At 40.7% G+C, this 21,819-nt stretch overlaps 2 protein-coding genes across 4 annotated transcripts in view; one reads left to right on the top strand and one right to left on the bottom strand.

Moving 5' to 3' along the window:
- Window positions 1–898: 898 nt before the first annotated feature.
- LOC111862290 overlaps window positions 899–21,819 on the bottom strand; it is a 26,223-nt gene continuing 5,302 nt past the window's right edge. Inside the window, exons 1-3 of one of the 3 annotated variants that reach the window (XM_033750611.1) lie at window positions 21,373–21,503; window positions 19,619–19,771; window positions 899–981 (exon numbers count right to left, since the gene is read on the bottom strand). In XM_033750611.1, coding sequence (XP_033606502.1) covers window positions 912–981; window positions 19,619–19,771; window positions 21,373–21,452 — 303 coding nt within the window. In that variant the 5' untranslated portion in view covers window positions 21,453–21,503 and the 3' untranslated portion in view covers window positions 899–911. Of the gene's footprint in view, window positions 982–19,614; window positions 19,772–21,372; window positions 21,504–21,819 lie in introns of those variants that run through there. The other 2 variants (XM_033750612.1, XR_004512784.1) reach the window with 2 other exon arrangements.
- LOC111862289 (calcitonin gene-related peptide type 1 receptor) overlaps window positions 4,787–21,819 on the top strand; it is a 113,377-nt gene continuing 96,344 nt past the window's right edge. Inside the window, exon 1 of the mRNA XM_023847556.2 lies at window positions 4,787–4,839. The gene's annotated coding sequence lies outside the window, so the exon portion shown is untranslated. The remainder of the gene's footprint in view (window positions 4,840–21,819) is intronic.

Raw genomic sequence — 21,819 nt, forward strand, 5'->3', positions numbered from 1 at the left:
GACATACCACTTTTTTGATATGTCTCAGTACACTACTGATTTAAATAGAGCTGTTTCCACACAGCCACATGAGTGATCAGTGGTTTCTTAACATATTTGCTAAGAAACTTATGAATGGTTCAACAGGTGTAAATTTGGCACTAAAAATGAAATTACAAGATCTTGATTTATGTTGTCATTTATATTGAAGATGAATTTATCCTATTAATTAGTACAGTAAACCACAATTACTTGCCATGTATAGAGAATGGGGTCTGCCAGTTACATGAATCTGCTGTTTTCATGAGAAAAGTTCTTGCAGAAACCTAATTAATAATCAAAATATCACATTCTTGCATGTACTATTCCCATAGAATACTGCACATTGACAGGTGAAAGATTTTGAATTCACAAGATAACAAATTCAACTAGCCTCTGCTGAAATGGCATCAGCATAATGGGTAGTGCTGCTAGTGGAAGCTGGGAGGACTATTGTATAGTGAGTGAAAATACACTCATATTTTTTTTAATGACTTTATAATTTTCTAAGAAATGTTTGCCAGCTGAATGAAAATCCTGGATGCCTGGATACTAGACAAACAGGAATTTACTGTAATTGTAAATTTGTAACTCCAACTCACATGGTATACCTGCTTCTTTCTATGGATCTACAATAATATTTTCATTCTGGTACACATTCACAATGTACACATCCCTTTTATTGTAACACATCACGGAGAGCAGAAATCAGCACACAGTTTTGGCATCTTAAGAAGAACAGTTCATTACAGTTTCTCATAACGAATTGGCACAGGCAAGATGGTAAAGTGTTAAAATAATATCCTGTCTTCAATTAAGATCTCTGTGTCACAGATGGCTCATCTTCACGGCAATGTGGGATTCAAGAATCTTCTAAATGCTGTTACTTTCTGCTATCTGACATTAGTCTTCTCTTGATGAGGTTGCAAATAAACAGGAGTGACATTTGATGGTTTGAATTCTCTGAAATAAATAATTATCCCTGTATTAACAAATCTCATGTAAATGATAAAAATGACTGTCATGCTTGTTCATAACTTCAATGTTGCAACCCCTGAACATAAAATATCAGAGTCAGAAACAGGCATGGATATAGCCCCAAAAGTAAAGAGCTGCAGCACTCTGGCACACAGCTCCAAATTAAAATAAGTGGGCAGGAATCTTGAATAGACATAATATGTTTTACAACTTTTGTAGCATTTTTCCCATTAGTTCCTAAACTGGACTTTGTCCTGAGCCAGATGAATTCATTCCACAACCTTACACTCTATTTAATTTAGCTCAGATATCTCTCAACTAGTGTATTCCTCCTAAGTAAAATTCGTAACTTCAAGTGTTCTGACTAAATTTTGCACGAATCTCTCACCTCCCCAGTGAGTAGTACATGGTCTGCTTATCTCATATCTCATTCTTCTTGAATTGATCTCCCTGCTTATATTTCGTGAAGCGTATAAATTACAGTACAAGGTCCCTCTTCCTGTAACTGACTTTCTCCGTCCTCTGTTACAAGTTTTGAATAGGAAAACTTGTTTAAATAAGATTCACAAAGTCAGTTAAAAAGTCAGAACAATAGCAACTGTAGTATTTCCTTTCGTGGTCACAGCATTGAGAAATAAACGAGAAGTGATGGTCTGTTTGCAGTCATGCAACTTGTATTTAACTAACGACATGACTTCAAAATAATAAGTATTAACAAATTAACTCCACAGAGCAGAGTCAGTCTTGAGAAGCTAATGGATACTGAACTACTCACTAAATTCCAGGCGTTTATTGGAAACCAGAGCTTCTTGATCGTGTTTACAAAAGTGGCGTCATTGATCCATAACCTGAGCCAAATGAATCTAGCCCCGACACCCTAATTGTTTAAGGTGAATTTCAATATTATCATCCTTTCTGCACCCAGATCATCCAAGTGGTTTATTTCCTTCAGGTTTTCTATCAGTTTCTTGTAATACAGAAGAACTTCACTGGAGATGATATTGCAAAGGACATGCTGATCAACTTGAGGCCGTTTTCTTATTGGACTAAGGATGGAAGTTAGACTAATGTTTCTTGTTGATAGATGTTCACTGTCATTCGCCGTGCTAACTTAGCCGTTCACATATGTACACACTCCCGATGCTTGCTAATTCTAGCTTCAGATTTTCCAAACCAAAGCATATAATTACAAGTCACTGTGATTTTGAGAAAGGGTATGACGTGATACAACGCAGCGTAGTGTAAGACATATGTAATGGGGGATATAACGTGAGGCACGTGTCTAACGTCACTTCTTTCCAGCGCAAGACACGATATTAAGCTAAGCGTGTCGGTGTGGTGCGTGCGTGCGTGTGCAAGACAAATTCGGAACCTCCTTCAGCTCCACATTTCACAAAGGATGAGTAAAACATCCCTTGAAGGAAAGAAATGTCCAGGGAAGCGGACATAGGTAACAACATTGAAAGGTTTAAGTACAGGAAACCCAGGCCGATTTTATGTCTGGTAGTGAAAATTGAGTACTGAGATATGACGACAAATACTTCTTTCAGATCGCCAATGAAATTAATTCTACGACATAAAATACCAACTGAAGAAATACGATAAAGAGAACAAGATACAAACAAGTTAAATCAGAGGTGGTATGTAGACATACTACAAAAGACAGGATCACTATATATATACGCGTGTTTGTGTGTGTGTGTGTGAAGGTAAAGCTATCCCTGTAACGGGCCGTGGAGGCCCATAAGGCTGTGAGACGTTGAGGCTTCTACATTTTCTAGACTATCATCTCAGAAATGACGGTGAGGCTGTACAGCCTAATGCGCCGACCAGACCACAAAATTGTCATTCATATACCGGAACCACAGCGATGGCTTCTGTTGTGCGTTCCAGAGCCAGTTCTCAGACTGCACCATGTGGATGTTGCTAACGATAGGTGATAAACAGCTTCCCATAGCCATGTCACTTTCTGTTGGAAGAACTTATTATCCACCCTAAACAAACTTCTAGCAGTTCCATGATGGCGTTGACTTGCAAGAGAGACAGTTCCGCCGATGTGGCATCGTTATGGGGCTTATTTCTCAGGACTTTTAGGGCTTCGACGACTGGTACGTTAGAGAAAAGACTGACAACATCAAAGCTAACGAGAGTATCACGAGATTGAAGGTTTACAGACTTAAACAGCTGTATGAAGTGACCCGAACTCTTTACGAAGGATTCCGACTTTCCGGCAAGGTGACTCGATATCTTATGGAGAAAACCAACCAGGGCCTAGCAGTGGGAACAAATAGAACTCACTATAGCCCTCAGAGGAATGTCAGGTGTGTGAAGCTTGGTGTGAAGCCTTATACATGCGGAGGTTTTCTGTAGTATGAAGTATACTTATGTTTTGGATCAGTAGGAAGAGCGGTTTTGTATTTAGAAAAGAATTTCTGTACTTTCCCCTCAGTCTTTCCTGCAGGACCTTGGGAAAATGTTCAAAATTATCCCGACATGCCTGTGATGACTGCCACAGCGAAGGAGTGGATGAACTTAGGGTTTTGGAAATTGAAAATATCAGCGACATACACATACAGGACACAGACTGATGGGCGGGATTTATGAAGTACGTCGTTGAGATGGTCTCAGATGTCAAGATATACATATCAAGTTTCATAAAGACTGGTTCAGGAATTCAAAAGTGTATGGGGGGCGGGGATATACAGAGACACAGACGTGAAGGAGATCACATAAGCCTACTTAAGAAAGTAGACTAAAAATCTACTGTTGAAAAAGAAATAGTATTATATATATATTGCGTAAACTCAGCATTATTTGAAGAAAGTCGTCTCCTGGGTTTAGGCACGGTGCCTAAACCCAGAAGACGACTTTCTTCATTGTCATCGCCGTGAAAACCTCAAAACTTACATCACCATTATATGCTTTGCACTTTTTTAAACTTACATTCTGTTGAAAGATGTTTCAACCAAAGTTATGAGTTTCTCTGAGACATATGTTACTAAATCTTATGCACCGATGTATATTTTCATACGGTTTATACAGTACCTATCGTTAAGGACCGTTATACACTTTCATGGGGTTAATACTTCACTATATCAAACGTCTATGTATTCACAGTCCGTCTATAAATTGTCTTATTCACCATTTAACAATCAACACAATATATTTTGGCCATAGATGGCCATCTTCAGGTGTTTTAATGCCTCCAAACTGTTACACTGTTCTGAAGTGCGTTAACATCGCGCGTTGCAGTCCACTTAAAATCCATTAAAATTTTTCTTCGCTATTGAAGACAGTAACACACGCTGCTAGAGGGAACAACCGAAAAGGATAAGGCACATTGCAGACGTAGCAAAACAACGGGCAAATGAACAGGAACACAAACTGCTGAAACAAACTTTCTGAATAAACACATAACTGTAAACAAGTACCTCTTATGAGGTGGAATAGGATTTTACAAAAAATTTAATAGAAAATTTTAATGGGTTTTAAGTAATTATTTATATTATTTTAAGTGGACTGCAACGCGCGATGTTAACGCACTTCAGAACAGTGAAACGGTTGGCATTTGGTTCACACTTGAATTCTGGTATGTAACACGTATTATGCCCCTACTTCTGCAGGAGGCAATCAAGTGTATTTTCCGAATAAAAATGTGATATTTCGCTTTTTATGACGTGGCTTCTTGAGCAGGCTTATGAATCGCCTAGCCATGGGGGTGTAGATGGCAGAACTGAGGTGTGGTGGTCGTGACGCCTCGCTCGACGTAAAGCGTCGGTCTATCAGTCGACTGCTGAACGCTGTAACCGGTGGGTGGCACCAACCAGCATCCAGAATAGGCAGGTGGGAGGCATGTGACACTTTATTACGTAATAGTTTTGTGTGCTTACAGAACACATGGACATATGTAACGCTGCTCAACTGGCAATACAGGGCAACCACTTATTTTTATATTATCTTATTTGAAGATATTTAATCAACTGCTGAGTATCGTTGAAAATTTGTGTGAAGATTGTAAACAATTAAATTGGCTTAGGAGTTTTGTGCCGTCTAAGTGCAACGTCTTTCACTATTCTTTCTTCGTATTTATTTATTGGACACTACAAGGTTTCGGCCTAACTGGCCATCTTCAGGTGTACAGGTTATGGTTAAGGATTCTGCTGGTCACTGCGATACAATTTCTTTACTGCTATTGTAGCTGCCTCTGGTTATTTTAGTCATGTTGGTTCCACGTGGTTGCCTTTGGTTTTGCTTGGTTCGCTGGTTGTTGCTGTCTTGAGTGCTCTTGCTGGGGCGGGATTTCTGTTGTGCGTTGGTCGGCCATCATAGATTGACTGGGTTTGCGCTATTTATGCATTTATATCGACTTGATTAAGTAGATTCGAATGGTTTATTTATTATTATAATTTTTCTCTGCCCTTATTATCTAGATTATGTAGCGCCGAACGGTAGCATAATTAATGAAAAATAAATTGGATGGACACTGAAAGGAACCTACAGTAGCCAAATCCAGGTACCATACCGGAATTTGCCTGTAGGCACTGAGGAAGCACCCAGTAAACTTAAGGCAGAATAGCCGATGTTCTAGCCGAGATTCGAACCAAGCATCTTCTCAGTACAAATCTAAAGTGTTCCCGCTACACCAACTTTCTCGGTGTGTAGCGTCGAACTGAGGATGGTCATGTTAATACTGGGATGGACATTTAAGAAAACGGGCATGGACCATTTTAGAGTATTATTCTAGTATTTCCATGGTGGTACCGAGAAAACTCATGAAAATATTTGGACAGAATATTTCGCTTTCGATGAGATATTAGAATCCAGAATCTCCCGAAAGACAATCACTAAGATCGAAATTGGAAGTGAATGAGGATAGGTGTAGGTTGATGGGCCACTGGGTTTGTAACTCACCGCCTATTGCAATTAGCAGCACGTTGAATGTGCACATATCCGTCCGATATTACTTCATGTGAAACTCAAGGTGGGTAAAGGGAACCCTACGCGAGCGTGCCTCCGAATTTGTTCAGTTTTCCTTTGTTAATCCGCCACTGTTCTGTACGCACCTAACTCCACTGCAAAAGGTGTGCCATAGCTCTGAGAGTATCACATTCTCGCATTTTAAATTAGGGACTTCATTTCAGACCCTGGAAATTGTACATACGAGGTGTACGCCGGAATACTATTGGTCGCTAAGAAACGTACAAGTAAACGTACACAACCAAAACGAAACAGAGCTACAAAAAAAAAGTGTTTTTTTTTCTACATAAAATTTTGCTTACAGATCATTAAATATTTTCCATATGTAGTTCAGTACATGAAGTGACTGATTATTCCCTAAACCCGGGGTTCATTTCTTGTTATGGGCAGGGATGAATGATTACGTGAAGAGCCTAGTTTTGAGGTCCTTTCATCCTCTTTTCCGATGGATAGAAAGTAGTCCCTTCGCTGGGGGTAAAAAGGCCGGAGAGTCAATGTGACTCTTCGCCTCAGTCTACTTTTTAAGTTAAGAATGCACACTTCTGTCTCCCCCCCCCCACGCTCTTTGTGACACAGCGCTCAATACGGGAACTTCACTTTTACTTTGAACCTATTTATGTCTTCAGTAAGTGGCAGTTTAAACCACCAGTTGCTCAGAAACTCAAGAATTACCTAATATCTTATAGAACCTGAAGGTTTATTATCATGTTCACAAAAGCCCACCATCAGTTCCTATCGTAAGCCAGATTAAGCTAGTCCATATTACCTCATCCTTTTCCGCCAAGATCCATTTTAATATCATCTTCCCAACTATGTCTAAGTCTTCCTAGTTGTCTCTTTCCTTGTGGCTTTCGCATCCAACCTATCTTTCCAAAATCTATTTTATTTCATCCCCTGCTTCCCTTGTGGCCTTACTAGTAGGTACACGTATTTTCCAAGAGGCTTCCCCACAAACATTCTCAAATTCTTTGTTACCACATCTTAGCAGCGTGACCAGTCTGTCGTAGACCTGATAGACTTGCTAGATTTTCGGCGTATTTCGTTCTCAAATATTTGTTAGACTACTTTTCTTACTTTGAAAAAATAAAAGGAGGTTTATGAGATCACCTTGCTGTATGTGGCTGTCTGTCTACTTCCTTCCCCTAATTCCTGAAAGCCGCAAGTTTTCCTGCTTTTATAATTTCTGTCATATGAAAGGAAAACAAATTAACATTTCTTCCCAGAACTTCTTGTAATTTAGGTTATTCCCCTCCCCACCCAAAATAAAAAAATATTGGAAAGGGGTAATTCGTAAACATAGATGTAAAATTTGAGATCATCGCAGCAATGGTTTTGAAGAGTTCTGTCTTCTGGGATATAAAGCGGTGTAGTCCGTTGGAAGTCAACTTGAGTTCCCACGAGAGTTCTTTGTGCCTCGTGCACAGATCGTCCATACACTCATATAAATTAAATGTGTGTTAAGTGTATCAAAATCGTACTGTAATAGACAACTAAAAGAGAAGGTCCAAACATCGATTTCAACGCAACCTTCCCTTTGATTCTTTCCTTTAAACACGATTGTGAACCGGAGGAAATGGTTGATTTTTAATTTAGAAATCAAAAATATATCAGTGATATCTCTTTCTTTTAATAATCGCAAATACTGTGAGACTTGCGGAGAAAAAATGTCGGACACCCGATTTGTATTTATTTTTCTCTAAAGTTTCGGTTCCAGGTACATGTATTTCCTCTTCGACGAATGCATAGCCACGTACGCGAAAAACCGCATGCAGATCTTCATGTAAGATTGTCGTTAAACATGTGTAATTTAAGTGGAAATTGAAAGCGACAGACAATTTTGCATAGAATTCACAAATGCCGTGATAGCTTCTTCGGTATAACAAAGGACTACCGGCTGGAAGGCCGGGGTTCATTTCCCGATAGGAGTAAGAGAATTTTCTCTCCTCCATAAGCGTCCAGATCAGATATAGGGCCCAGCCAGCCTCCTATCTAATGGGTACGGGGGGCTCTTTCCCCTGGGATAAATTGACCAGTGAAGCTGACCACTTACCTCCATATAGTGCCGAGGTCAAGAATGATGGAGCTGTACCTCCACTCATCAATTTGTGTTTATGGCGTTGTGCTTAATTAATTAACTAGTGCAACATCTTTAATTTAATGTATTATTAAATGTAATATTTAACGAAATTCCTCCAAAAAATTCTAGGCTTGTAACTTGAGCAGTTAAATGGAAGTCCTTCATCTACATGGAATCGAATTGCGGTCGCCTAGTCCTAAATCTTCGCTACAGGTATTATCTCTGTCTGCAGGTTGTACATCATAACCTGTTCTAGATGAAGACCGTTGAACAGACACTGTAGTTCAACTTGAAAATGATCGCATTGAGAGCGAAACACATCTCAGCCTACAGCAAATTATTACGTGATATAAAATAATTTCTGACTAATATACTCAATTTTTCTGTTTCTCTTATTTATATACTAAAGAAAATACTTGAAGATATTTCTGCTATACCGATTGCGCTATCCAATTTCGGGTCAAAAATGAGATAAGAAAATAAATTGCAGTTCCCTTCTGCCTTTCAAACACGAGCAGAAACCTAACGTAACGATGATGTGTCAGACCAAGGTAAAAAAAGTAAAGTAGTCCTATCCCTGTACCAGGCCGTGAAGACCCATAGGGTTGTGAGACGTGTGAGGGTCCCCAGTCCCCGGGGACCTTTCTTCCTTCAGGCAACTCGAATAATGTTGACTTTTGTCAGTAGTTTTAAGCCATGGCAATAACATGTGTAAACGATCCTACGAAGATGACTTTGGGGATATTGATCAGTAATTCCCACCATTTGACTTGGCAGTTCTGACACTTTCCGTTCTCAATTTTGCATTCAGTAGCTGGCAGAAAAGAAACACCTTTCTTATGTACTTGGTGTCAGAGATGGGCGTAATGAGGGAATATATGGGTATATGATTTTGAGGTGTAATCGCGTAGGTGGAGAGAAAACCATACGCCACGTCAGAGCCCCCAAGAGCGTCGTTAAGGTGCTGTATGAACCCAAATAAATTCACGCTGTCAGCTTCTTTTAATGTGATTTCCCATGCTATTAAAATGCGTATAATTCAAAAGCGCATGGGGCACGAATAGGGGATAAGAGGAATGTATATAGAATTTTGGTGGGAAAACCAGATCGAAAGAGATCTCTACGAAGACCTAGACGTAGGTGAGAGGGTAATATTAAAACGAATATTAGATAGGATGGGGTGGTATGGACTGGATTGATCTGGCCCAAGATAGGGATCAGTGGGGGGCTATTGTGAACACGGTAATGAAATTTCGGGTTCCATAAAATTTTGAGATTTTTTTTTTAATTACGTAAGTGGCGGGTTCTCAAGAACGGCTCAGCCCCATGGAGTTAATTATGTTTTCAAAGATTCTACATCTACAGCCAGCCACTTTAGTAAAATTAAACTGTAAAGTTATCCTTGGGCTTAATTAATTAAGCACCACACATTAAGTCCTGTGGGGGAGTGGAAGTATAGCTCCACCATTTGAAAATCTATAATTCGTGATATCTAACCGCTTTTCAATTTTATCCTACTTTCCTTACTTTGATAAAATAAAATTGTACTTGTGAGATCACCACGTTTTCTGTGTGTCTGTGAATCCCCTTATTAACTTTTGAATGCCTGAACCAATCTTTTTGAAACATGGCATATATATCATAGCACCTGAGACTATCTCATAGGAGTGCTTCATATGTCCCTCCCATCAATCTGTATGCCTGTACCTCTGTCGTTGCTAGGTAACGGCTCAGTAAAAACGTTACCATACAACGAATACACAATCGACGACAGAATAATTATCGGACGCGTCATTTTCTATTCGAGCCCTGTCGTATCAAAGGAAAGTAGCTATTGAATTCTGGTTCTTCCTGTCTTCTTCTTTCCTTTCGTTTTGTTTCTCATATCTTATTTTTTCTACTTCTATTTTTCTTGTTTTTTCCTCTTCTCTCTCTCTCACCACGAATTTCTGCAATGATGTGTGCACAGAGTCTCCCTGGACGTGCATCCCAGTAGAATAACAGCATGGTGGCAGTTCGATGAAGCCACACGCGTTACCGCGCAAACAGAAGCTGGATAGAGCAAGCGCTCTGCAGGAAGTTCTGTTTCCACTCTGCTTTTATTTTCCTTCCTGCGCATAAGGAACAAAGTGCACTTAATGAGGTATCCATCCCTTCACTGCGTCCCCTTTAAACTTTTGAACTACTAAACCGATTTTCGCGACATTTAACATGAATGACATACAAATGGAGGCCTTCTCACCTGCATACATTTTCTTCTACTGCAGCCAGTACTAATAGCATGGCGGATGAACAAAGTTGTGAGGAAAGAATGATACCGGGGTCATTAAATTAGAATCGCAAAATCATGTAAGAGACCTTGTAGACAGAAGTGTGTAATGTTTCCCAGGCTACTTTTGTGTAGGATTTTGTAGAATATAAAACGACATGATATCCATTGCTCGGCTGACAAAGAAATCTTCATTTGTTTGTTTCATTCTAGTCCGTCACACTAATATTGTGAAAAAGTTAAATAGTTCCGTCCGGTGTGACTGGTTAAGGTTTTCTTATTTCAATTATTCATGCCCTTACACGTTTCGGTCTTCAGAGACCATCTTCAGAGGGACACGTTTTACATGAATACAGTTAGAAACCACTATTACAGTACATATTCTAAAAGTTAAAATATATACATACAATATAAACAATACACAATTGGGTGTAAAATCTAAAGTCTTCACAACTACAGCGGCTGTTCCAATACTTTAAAATATTTATATTTAGTTTGTTAAGATTCTATTGGAATTCATAAATCAAGCTGGTTCGTGTCACCCCTCTTATTATTTCTTTTGACGGGGGCTGAAGATGGTCTCTGANCGAGAAAACCTGCCCCAAACGCCACTTTGTCCACTACTAATCCCACATGACCATACCCGGTCTCCAACCCGGGCCGCCGGGGTGGGAAGCCAGCAAACGGCCTTCATTGCACCATGTTTTGAACCATTCAAATCCAGTCCTTATCACCACACCATCTTCTTGAGCCTTTTTAATTATTATTCAGCTACGCTCTGGTCTCCAAGGTAATCTCTTGCTCAAAAGTTTTCCGACCAGCATTTTGAAGAACTGTGCATTTCTTACTTCCCCACTGTGCTACACCTCTCACCCACCTATTCCTTCTTGATTTGATCACAATTTTATTATTTGCTGGAAATTAAAGGTGGTAACAAACCAGGATATGACATTTTCTTCATTTTACTTCTCTCTCTGTCCTCAACATCTAGGTCTCAAGCACCTTCAGCCTCTTTTCTTCCTTTAAAGAATGGAAACATTAAAACATCCTAATACAAAACTAAATATATACACCTCAGAATCTGAGGTTCTCACAGAGGTTGATATGAAGAGTTCTGTCTTCTTTGACATAAAGCCGTGTATTCAGCTAGCTTCTTGCTTGATTCATTCCTCGCCCCAGAATATGGAGGCGAAGTGTTCCTCCGAAACGTCGATTAACTTTTAACGGACTACACGACGTTATATCCCATAAGATACAAATTTTCATAATGATATTTTACTTATACCCTTCTTACCGAGTGCCAAAATATTAATACCATTAATTTAATTGCCCTTTCACAAGACAGGCACGATAACGGATTCCTTATATAATATTTGAGGTTTTCACGGCCCTGAAAATCCGTATTGCGGTCTTCTAGGTTACGATATCGTAAATGGGTACCAGCATTTCTGAGGAACAAACTACCTCCATCTTCAGAATGGTGGACTGAAACACTAGCCAATGTCCTTCGAAACGTTCGTACCTACCTACCGGGCTATATGTTGGTCCAGCAGAGCACTGCATGAAGAGTTTCCTTGTAAAGTTGCAGCAATTCTTCTGCATTCCAAATGATGCATATTCATTTATGACTTATTTTATGATGCTCTCAGAATTTAAACATGTTACAATTGCTCTGTGTGCGTTCAAATACATACTGACCTTGATTTTACTGCTAGGTTGCAGTGTGGTCAGAGCTCCTCAGTGCCGAGATACAACAGTCAATGCTCCCATCTCTCTGTAGCTCTCTCTTTCTCTGTTTCTAGTTCTCCCTTCTGCATTACGCGTAGTGTCTCTATTAGTGTGGCGAACAGGATTCTCCAGCCCCTTGCCATTATTAATAGAAACACACACACCATTAAGTGACTGTGGCCGTAATGTTGCTTAGTTTTCCTTGCACTTCCAGTTACATATCAATATGTATCTAATGGACAATGACGCCAATGAAGCCGCTGAATGTGAAGTTCTCTCTAAAAGGGCTCACTTCAAAGGCTCGGACTTCATATGAAACCCATGCATACATTATCTATGGATTGAGTACCAATAACATCCTGTTAAAATCAAGCGCTTTTATAATTGACAGATGAGTTATTAACTGGTTGGTACAGACGCTGAATCCATTGCATAAAACCTAGCAAAGGCTTGATGATTGCTTTTCTTTCATATTGAAGACGTCGATTTCTGTCCAGAAGCCACGTCTGACGGAGATACGTGTATTTATGTCATGAGTGGATAAATTCTGGGATATTGTCTTCATAACAGCATGCATTCACAAGCACCCTGTAACATCCAGACATGGAGAGTAACACACACACACACACACACATATATATATATATGTGTGTGTGTGTGTGTGTATATATATATACGAATTTTATCCGGAAAGTAAAGATACAAAGTCCAGAAAATATTTGTAAAGCATTCTCTTCTTTTTATTCACTTGTAGCAATTTTACAGCGCAGCTTTATTTTTTTTCAACGTAGTCGTCAAGGATCGAAATGCACTTAGTGAGCCTGGGAACGAGTTTTTTTTTATTCCAGCGTCGTAGAAATCTCTCACCTGCTCTTTTAGACATGGAGAACAGTTCTTGACACTTCTGGACATCGTTGATGAAGTTCATCGATAGTTAAATGTCTGTCAGCACGAATGTTTTCATCAGTTTTTTGGACGATTTCATCAGTGACAACGGATGGCCTTCCACTCCTTATTTCATCATGAACGTCACTTATTCCCGCTTCAAATTCACGACACCATTTTGCCACGTTTTGCCTGTTCATAACATCTTCGCTGTAAACAGAAACAAGTTGCCGATGAATTTCAGCAACAGTTTCTCCTTTCGCGTGAAGAAATCGAATTACTGGAGGGATTTTGAATTGACACGGCTATTTTAAACACACACTGCGAGCACACCGTTGCCGTGACTGTGACCGGTGAACTCAGCCCTGTCATACGGTTCCTGACTCACAGGGCAGCACTGCCATTTCTGAAAAAAAAAATCCCTTGCATTTGATCTTGACTTGTATCTTTACTTTCCGGATATCCCTCGTAATTTCTCGGCTTAAGATGGGAGTGGGCTTTGCGATTTCTCGGTGCCCATTTGACAGAAGAGACTCGGCCTTAGACAATGATACAAACTGTGACTCATGTGACTCAAATCCCTGCCACATAGCCCGTAGTCAATTTAATTGCGGACTTAGTCCTTCGTTGACAAATCACTATATAATAAACCAAGAAACAAGCAGAAAATGTCGTCATCATGAATTGCCAGTGATGTACAGAATATCACGGCTTAAAGTCATTCCTAATTCCCATTCGAGAAGTAAGAAGGTAAAACTATCCCTATAACAGGCCGTGAAAACCCATAGGGTTGTGAGACGTCGAGGCTCCCGAATTTTCTCTAGACAATCGGCACACACATGGCGGTAAGTTTGTCAGCCTTAGGCCCCGGCCGCGCTTTACCCCCAGGAAGATTCCTGGTACTCATTTCTGTTAGAGTCTGAGTCGCCCCCAGTATCATATTGCGGCTGGAAGGTTTAGGTAAATTGAAAAAATCCAGTGACTTTATTGTGAACTGAACCCGCGACATTTCGGCTGGTAGCATAGTGCCTAAACCAACTACGCTACCGCGTTTCCCTTCGAAAGGTATAGACTTTCAATTTTCTGCCGAAAACCACCGTTCTAACATAGTTTTTATAATTTTCCTCAGGTCTTCACATAAATGAAGCAGCGGTTTCTTAATAACAGGCAACAAACACTTCATTCTATATCGTGTTAAATGCATCATTCGCAATTTCTCTTTGAGTTGATGTATAACTGGATAACTGAGACACACTCAACGAAATAGGACAATGATGGAACTCACGTGCAACTCTCGTGCTAATCCACATGAGGACGCGGACCCTCGGTGAGGACAACGTACTTGGATCTAAACAAGATGGAGGACAGACTTTGTCACTTGACAGTTACTGCTTACTCTTTCGAAATATTTGTGGCTCCCTCCGGATCTGGGGGCTCTCAACTGGAGTAAGGCCCGCATAGATGCTCTGTGACCGAGTGTGCATGAAGACTTTTCTAGCAATCGTGCAAGCATTCGGTTTCCGTAGCAACAAATTTTGTTGGAAAGAAAAAATGCCGGTGTTCGGTTAGGCATATTATGTTAAGACCAATAATACCTTTGATTTTTTCCAAAACACGATGCGTAAATATTTCGCTTTACATAATTACGTATGTGTTAAATCTGATGTTTTGTCTGCGCGTCTCTGTGGTCACGGAGGTTGTACGTAATAACAGGCTTGCGAATTATTCATCCGTTCCCGAAATCCACACTTTCCTGTGGCAAAGGGTTTATGCAGCTTATGTTATCAACCATAATAGGAGAACACCATTGTGTTTCCTAGGTTCCATCTTTTTGAATTATGAGGTTAATATTAAAATGTAAGAAACCGAATCCAAGTAGCAGAGTCCTCCTTAAGAAGCTAATAGTCATCCATTTGGTCAAGATGCCCCCTGCCTCCCTCATGGAAGCCTTAACCGGACCCAGTTCATATCCTCACACCTTATTTAAAGTCACCTTTTTTTTTTTATTGCTAGTGGGGTGGGACTAAGTCCCTTGTACTGCGGCCACTTCTGGCCTATTGTACTAGTACAAGATGATAGGTGAGGGTGATTGTGGAGCAATTGGTGGAATGAAGATTGGCAGGGGAAATCGAAGTACTCGGAGAAAACCTGCCCCAGCACCACTTTGTCCACCACAAATCCCACTTGACCAGACCTGGGATCGAACCCGGGCCGCAGCGGTGGGAAACCAGCGACTAACCGCTTGAGGTATGGCGCAGGCTATACAGTCTATATAAGACAGATTACGAAGTTGAAGAAGATGCCAGGGCCCAACAAAGGGCTGTATAACCAGTGATGAGTGAATGAAAGTATATAACAGAAAATATATAATCTTTTGGAAAACGAAACATTTTCAGCTCAACATAGTAAAGCAACCAATTAGACGTTCAAGAATTCAGAAAAAATTACGAACCTCTGCCTTCCCGTCAGAAGTTCTATGTTCTACAAAAGAAACTTTTGTTCCCTTTGAATCATTTCATAGCTTCCCTTGTGTTTGTCAGCCCACCATTCAGTTCGTCAGTTAGACATTAATTATTTCGTTTCCATGTCGGTCCGTTAATCCAGCCACATTTGATTTAATTGATACTATATATAAAAATCTGCAGTAAATCAATTTCAAGGTCACAGGTTAACGAGACTTGTAAGAACTGAATTTGTAAGCTGTCGTAAATTTCACTAACTCCATGGCGAGCACCCCTTCTCAAAGATGTCAACACTGAAGGATTTCCCACAATTTTATGGAACTCCAAGGTTCATTACCGTATTCATAAGAGCCCTACGCTGGTCCCTATCATGAGCCAGATGAATCTGTCTATACCACCGTCATCCTGTTTCATTAAATCCATCTTAATATTATCCTCCACTTACGTCTAGGTCTTTAGTGATCTCTTTTCTTCTGGCTCTTCCACCAAAAACCTGCAAGCATTCATTTTCTCTCCAGTGCGTGCTACATAACCTGCCCATTGCATCCTCCTTCATTTGATCACTCTAATTATATTTGGCGAAGAGTATCAGGTTATGACGCTACTAGCAGTGGTGACAAAGCATGTGCTTGCTTTCAGCTACTCTGAATGGGAAACAAGCAGTCTGCTTGTACCGGTTCTCACGGTCTCTTCGCTTGACGATTACTTATTTGTCCTTCTAACCTGAAGATGGAGGCGATACGTCCTCCGAAAAGTCGGTTAACACCGCATCTACACGGTGCCACATCTCAGAAGACTGCTTTCTTCAACTATATTTATATTTTTATGAAAAGGCTATTCATACTTAAAACTGTTTTATTTCGACTGAACTGCTCTGTATTTTATCACAACAATTTAACTATTTTTCTGCTGCGTGTATGAAACAAACAAATTGCAGAAATCAGAAATAAAATTACACCAGCTTTTGTGGAATTGACTGATAATAATGGCGAACAAATATCTTACTCCTAAAAACAAAAGATATTTCTCAAAACCGCCTTAGAGAAATGGGACATTAAAATTTAAATATGAATCATTTCTCCCCGTACAAATCTGGGATAGCGCGTCTTCACAAATCAATGTAGTTCATTCTCCCCACACTGCACCTGTCACTGTAAAATATTCACACTATATAAACTTTCTCAAATATACCGAAACCTGCCTTTCCTGGATATTTATTTATCACTTCTGATGCTGCGTGTACGAGCTCGATTTCTATTGTTACTATCCATTCTTCATCTGTCACAATTATCATTACAGTACAGATTGAATAAAGCGTGTAATGAGATTGCAGCTCTATCTGCTTTCCTATCATTTTGTCCTTCGATTTGATTTCAGCCTGCATTGCATGCTATGGTGGGCCAAAAAGAGTCAGAATTAAATTCGACCAGCATCAATTAGGACTAGCATATGTCCCCTTCCGGAAAGTACGTATTTCGTATTTTCAGAGATGAAGCATGCGGAAGATAAATATTCGTTACCACTTTGAGTAAATTTATATTTTTTCTTTTTTCCTCTCTATGGCTCTACATCCCTTCGGACCCCTTCTTTTATATAGTCTGAAGGACTCCTTGGACGGGGAATCAGCCCGTCACAAGGCCGCTACCTACACACAGAATAAAAACACACAAACATCCATGCCTTGATTTGGATTCGAACTCACGATCCCAGCGCCCGAGCGAGCTAAGATATTTCATGCTCAGACCGCGCAGCCACTGTGATCGACGAATAAATTTATATAGTCTCTGAAAATGAAAAATTAATATAAATAGCGTATATGGACAGACTATACAGCAGGATAGGCCTATAATATTAGAGAGGAACACCTCCTGTACCTATAATTCAAGGAAACAATCAACTTCTCTCTGTAGGCAAGTTCGCGCCCCTACGGGGCCCCTCATAACCACTACGTCTTTCCGACAGTCTGTCCGTTTGTATTCATGAAATAACTCCCAAACAGCTCAACGCATTTTCATGAAATTTGATACTGAAAAGTGTTACTAAACTTTTCCCATATATTACAATTTTGTATAAAATCGAACAGAAATTGCTGGAAGACAAAGAGATCGGAGTTCGAGTCCCGGTGGGAGCAAGATTTTTCACTTCTCCATGTTGCCCAGACAGGCTCTGGGGTCCACCCAACTTCCTATCTAATGGATACCGGGGTCTCTTTCCCCGGAGGTAAAGCGGCAGTAACGTGAAGCTGACCATGCACCTCCAGCTAGTTCCGAGGTGAAGAAAATGTGAATATACATCCACTCCCCCAAAAGCCTTCATGACGTAGTGCTTAATTAGTTACTTACTTAAATTTTACATGAAGACACACATGCAATTCTGTGGTTATCTCTAGCATAATTGATTAATTATTTATTGGAGCGAAATTGTACCGAAGAAATGTTGTAGAGAAAAGCTAAACCCACAAGATATGTAAAGTACATTTTCTCATCGTCTTAAGGTTTCGGGACAATAAAACGAAGGTGACGATAGTTAAGGAAGGATAATTTCCAAATTGCTACATTCAGTAAGCACTACTGGTGTTCTGAACATACCCGATAGTAATCAAATGTAATTTCCTCTCAGCGAACTTAAAAGTTTACAATTGTATAAAGATATAGGCATTTACGAATTGCTTAATTAAAATTAGTGTTAACACCCGCTGAGAGCTGAACAGAAAATCTAATTCTTTATTATATAACTCCTCTGCCTTGTCCCTATTCCTATACAGTCCTACATGTTATCGCATGATACGTCAATGCAGAATTTTAATGCCATCTCCCACGAAGAGCACAAACAAATAATCAATCGTAAATCGTCTCTACATTACACAGCACTTCGCATAACCGCTTCAAGATATTATCAATAATCACAGAACACACATGAAACAAGGGGAAAAAAGATTTGTCTCCTGTTTGTTATTCAGTACATAACTGTATATTCATGTAACGCGTAAAATCTTGATCATTCGTTGCTGTGGCAACTGAAATTGCGTAATGACAGTGGCAGATCACAGGCTTACGAAACTCACACACACCCGGTGTGTATATCTACATAATTTATCTGGCTGCGAATGCTCTTATTCTGGATTATAATAGATCATAGTACATGAAAAGAAAATCTTCATCTTTTTCAGCTAAAGAGCGCAATGAAGAAAAATATAATTTTATTTTTTTTTTAATTCGCTTAGTGGGGCGTGGAGTCCAACTGTGTCCACTCGGCAAGGCGGCCACTGATTGGCCTATTGTAGCCTGCCCCGGGTGAGTATGATGATGGAGAATTTGGTGGAATGAAGATTGGCAGGGGAAACCGAAGTACTCGGAGAAAATCCGCCTCAGCGCCACTTTGTTCACCACAAATCCCACTTGACCAGACCCAGGATCGAACCCGGGCCGCCGCGGTTGGAAGCCAGCGACTAACCGCTTGAGCTATGGCGCGACCTAAAAAAAATATAAGTGACCTCTTGACTAAGCTAGACAATGTTGAAATCGGGCACGTCTTACTCGTATTGTCTTCTTACAATGCTTTATTGCAGCATTGTTGGAAGCATGTGCTAATATTCAGTAAAGAGCTATAGGTATATTGTTACATGTAGACACACTTCTAAACAACGCCCCTCATGCAACAATAGAATCAGTGACGCAAGAGAGGATTTCTGTGTGGTTTTCATATATCCATTGCTAGGTAACGGGCCAATAAATACGCATTCTTGACAAGAGAAGAAAGTGTTTCTGTGGGGTCCGTGCCGAGGGGTTATCTTGAAGACAATCGACGCTACAGGAGGTCAGTTGAAGGACCAGTTGTGGAGCGTTAACCAGTGAGCAACGGAAGCTGAAGAATCTCCATCGTTAAGATTCGTTACTAGGAAACGTCTAGTGAAGACACAGTAGAGGAATACGTGTATTTATTTTGGTGAGCTGTTACCATGTAAAGACTAGTGAAAGTAGTCTCAGAAGACTTAGTGTGAAATGATTTGTAGTGTGGAAATCAGCAATAGTGTAATAATTACTTGTAGTTACGACCTGTTAGATTTCAATAAATCTATTTACCAGTCCGAATTCCGTCTTTAGTCACTAACACATGCAACAAGATAGGTAATGCTCTTTTAGGGTGCATAATAAGAGTGAACAGCAAAACCTTGATTGGATCTTTTACAAGTATGGAGTAAAAGGGTGGATTGGATCCATCTACCTCAGGAGTGCGTTCTGTTGCTTAGAGTAGTCATGCCTCGAATTGGATTCGAAGTGCAGTCCCAAGCCGTATGTGCCTCCACTGTTCAGCCGCAGTGATAGGGTCGATGTCAGTTCTTTCCTCAAAATGGGAGGCACCACACCACCTGAAACACTGCCGGAAATGTATTTTTACGTAACGAAATTGCTTTTAGGAAATGATTGCCTTGCTCTACAATCCGTGATTACAGTAGGGTCAACGAATATATTGATATATTCAGTGAGTAGGGTCAGACCCCCCCCCCCAAAAAAAAATGCTGCAGGATATGAAGGGGGTAGCAGCTGGCGGGAAAGGGGAAGGATAGACAGGAGGGTGAGGAAAAATCAGTGTCGGCTCTTTCGTTGACAGGTCTAGGCATAGTGGCGCATCGCATTACTGTCCGGGGATTGGGCGATGTTACTAACGCGTATCAGTTGAGACTGTCGCGATATATTAGTCACTCTGCAGGGAGGGAGGATATTACAGTCTCTCTCTCTGATTATCCCTAACCTAATTTCTGAAAGGAATGGCTTTACAAATAAGACTTGAAAAGCACGTAGTGCATCACAGATAAGAGGGTCTTATTAAATCAGCTTTAGTTTTTGACTGTGAGTGTCTTGAGAACAATAGAACAATATTTTCGTTATAAATTGACTTTCGTTTTATTCTCTCCTGTCTGTTCACTTTCTGCAAGCGTTACACAGACTTTAGAAGAGGATTACTGCGAAGTTAAGGGAAGGAATAGCAGTGGCATGTTTTCAGACCTACCTCCGTCATGTATACTGGAGGCACTGAAGAAGAACGTCGCAGTGTTACCACGCCCAGAATACGAATCTGCACTATGATATTTGGTAATATATAGAAGAAAATTATACTTGAGCTTAATTAATTAAATTCCACGCAAAGATAATGTACAGAGGAGTGGAGGTATAGCTCCTCAATTCTTAACCTCGGCACTAAGTTGAGGCGAGTGGTCAGTTTCTCGCCCCTGCTCAGGGAAGAAGCTCACAGTAACATCCCGTAGGATGCTGGGTAGGACGCAGAGGCAGTCTGGATTCTATGGAGAAGAGAAACAACGCTTACCCATGCCGGGAATGGAACTCCGATTACTCGGTCATCCAGAACATGCTCTAGTCTCTTTTGATAATGCCACGATTTTAGAGTGACTATTGACAGTGTTTCGATTGGTAATCGGATTTATTGAACACTTACAGAACGTAACTGCTAATAACTAAGACAGTATCACTGAGTTACACACTCCAAAGATCACTGCAGCTACAGCATGCATAAAGTCTCAGTTTGCTACGTCTTCACCAGTCGTTGCCTGGCTACGGATCTCAACAATGTCCTCCGTTCCCGTGCTGACGTTCTTCCCGGCTGGCGATTGTTTCACAACTAACTCATTGCTCCAACTCTCCACTTTTAAGGGTCCTTATATCCCATTGGCACGGGCGGCCCAGAAATCACCGTTTCTCTGTAGCTATTTCTAATTGTTGTTGCGCAAATTTGCTTGTTTGGAAAGCCGTTACTCAGTGAAGGCTGTTGTATACCTGCTTCTTTCGCGGTCTTTACCTAGCAACGGATCTACATGCCACAATAATATATTATACCACGTATTTAAGTAAATAAATACAATCTCTATATCAGCAGTTCTTTCCTTCAATTATGTCTCGTCTTTGCTATGAGATTATATAAGAAATGCAATATATAAGTTATATGGGTCCAGTCCTTCTTACCGTCGCGTTCTGGCTTCCGTAGCGCTGCAAGCTTCCCCTCGCGTTCTGACCTCCGTAGCGCTGCACGCTTCCTGTTGCATTGTGGTTTCCGTAGCGCTGCAAGCTTCCCCTCGCGTTCTGACTTCCGTAGCGCTGCACGCTTCCCGTTGCATTCTGACTTCCGTAGCGCTGCACGCTTCCTGTTGCATTGTGGTTTCCGTAGCGCTGCAAGCTTCCCCTCGCGTTCTGACTTCCGTAAAGCTGCACGCTTCCCGTTGCATTGTGGTTTCCGTAGCGCTGCAAGCTTCCCCTCGCGTTCTGGCTTCAGTAGCGCTGCACGCTTCCCGTTGCATTCTGACTTCCGTAGCGCTGCACGCTTCCTGTTGCATTGTGGTTTCCGTAGCGCTGCAAGCTTCCCCTCGCGTTCTGACTTCCGTAGCGCTGCACGCTTCCCGTTGCCTTCTGCCT

Source organism: Cryptotermes secundus, unplaced genomic scaffold (genome assembly GCF_002891405.2).
Source record: "Cryptotermes secundus unplaced genomic scaffold, Csec_1.0 scaffold88, whole genome shotgun sequence".
NCBI classification, from domain to species: domain Eukaryota; kingdom Metazoa; phylum Arthropoda; class Insecta; order Blattodea; family Kalotermitidae; genus Cryptotermes; species Cryptotermes secundus.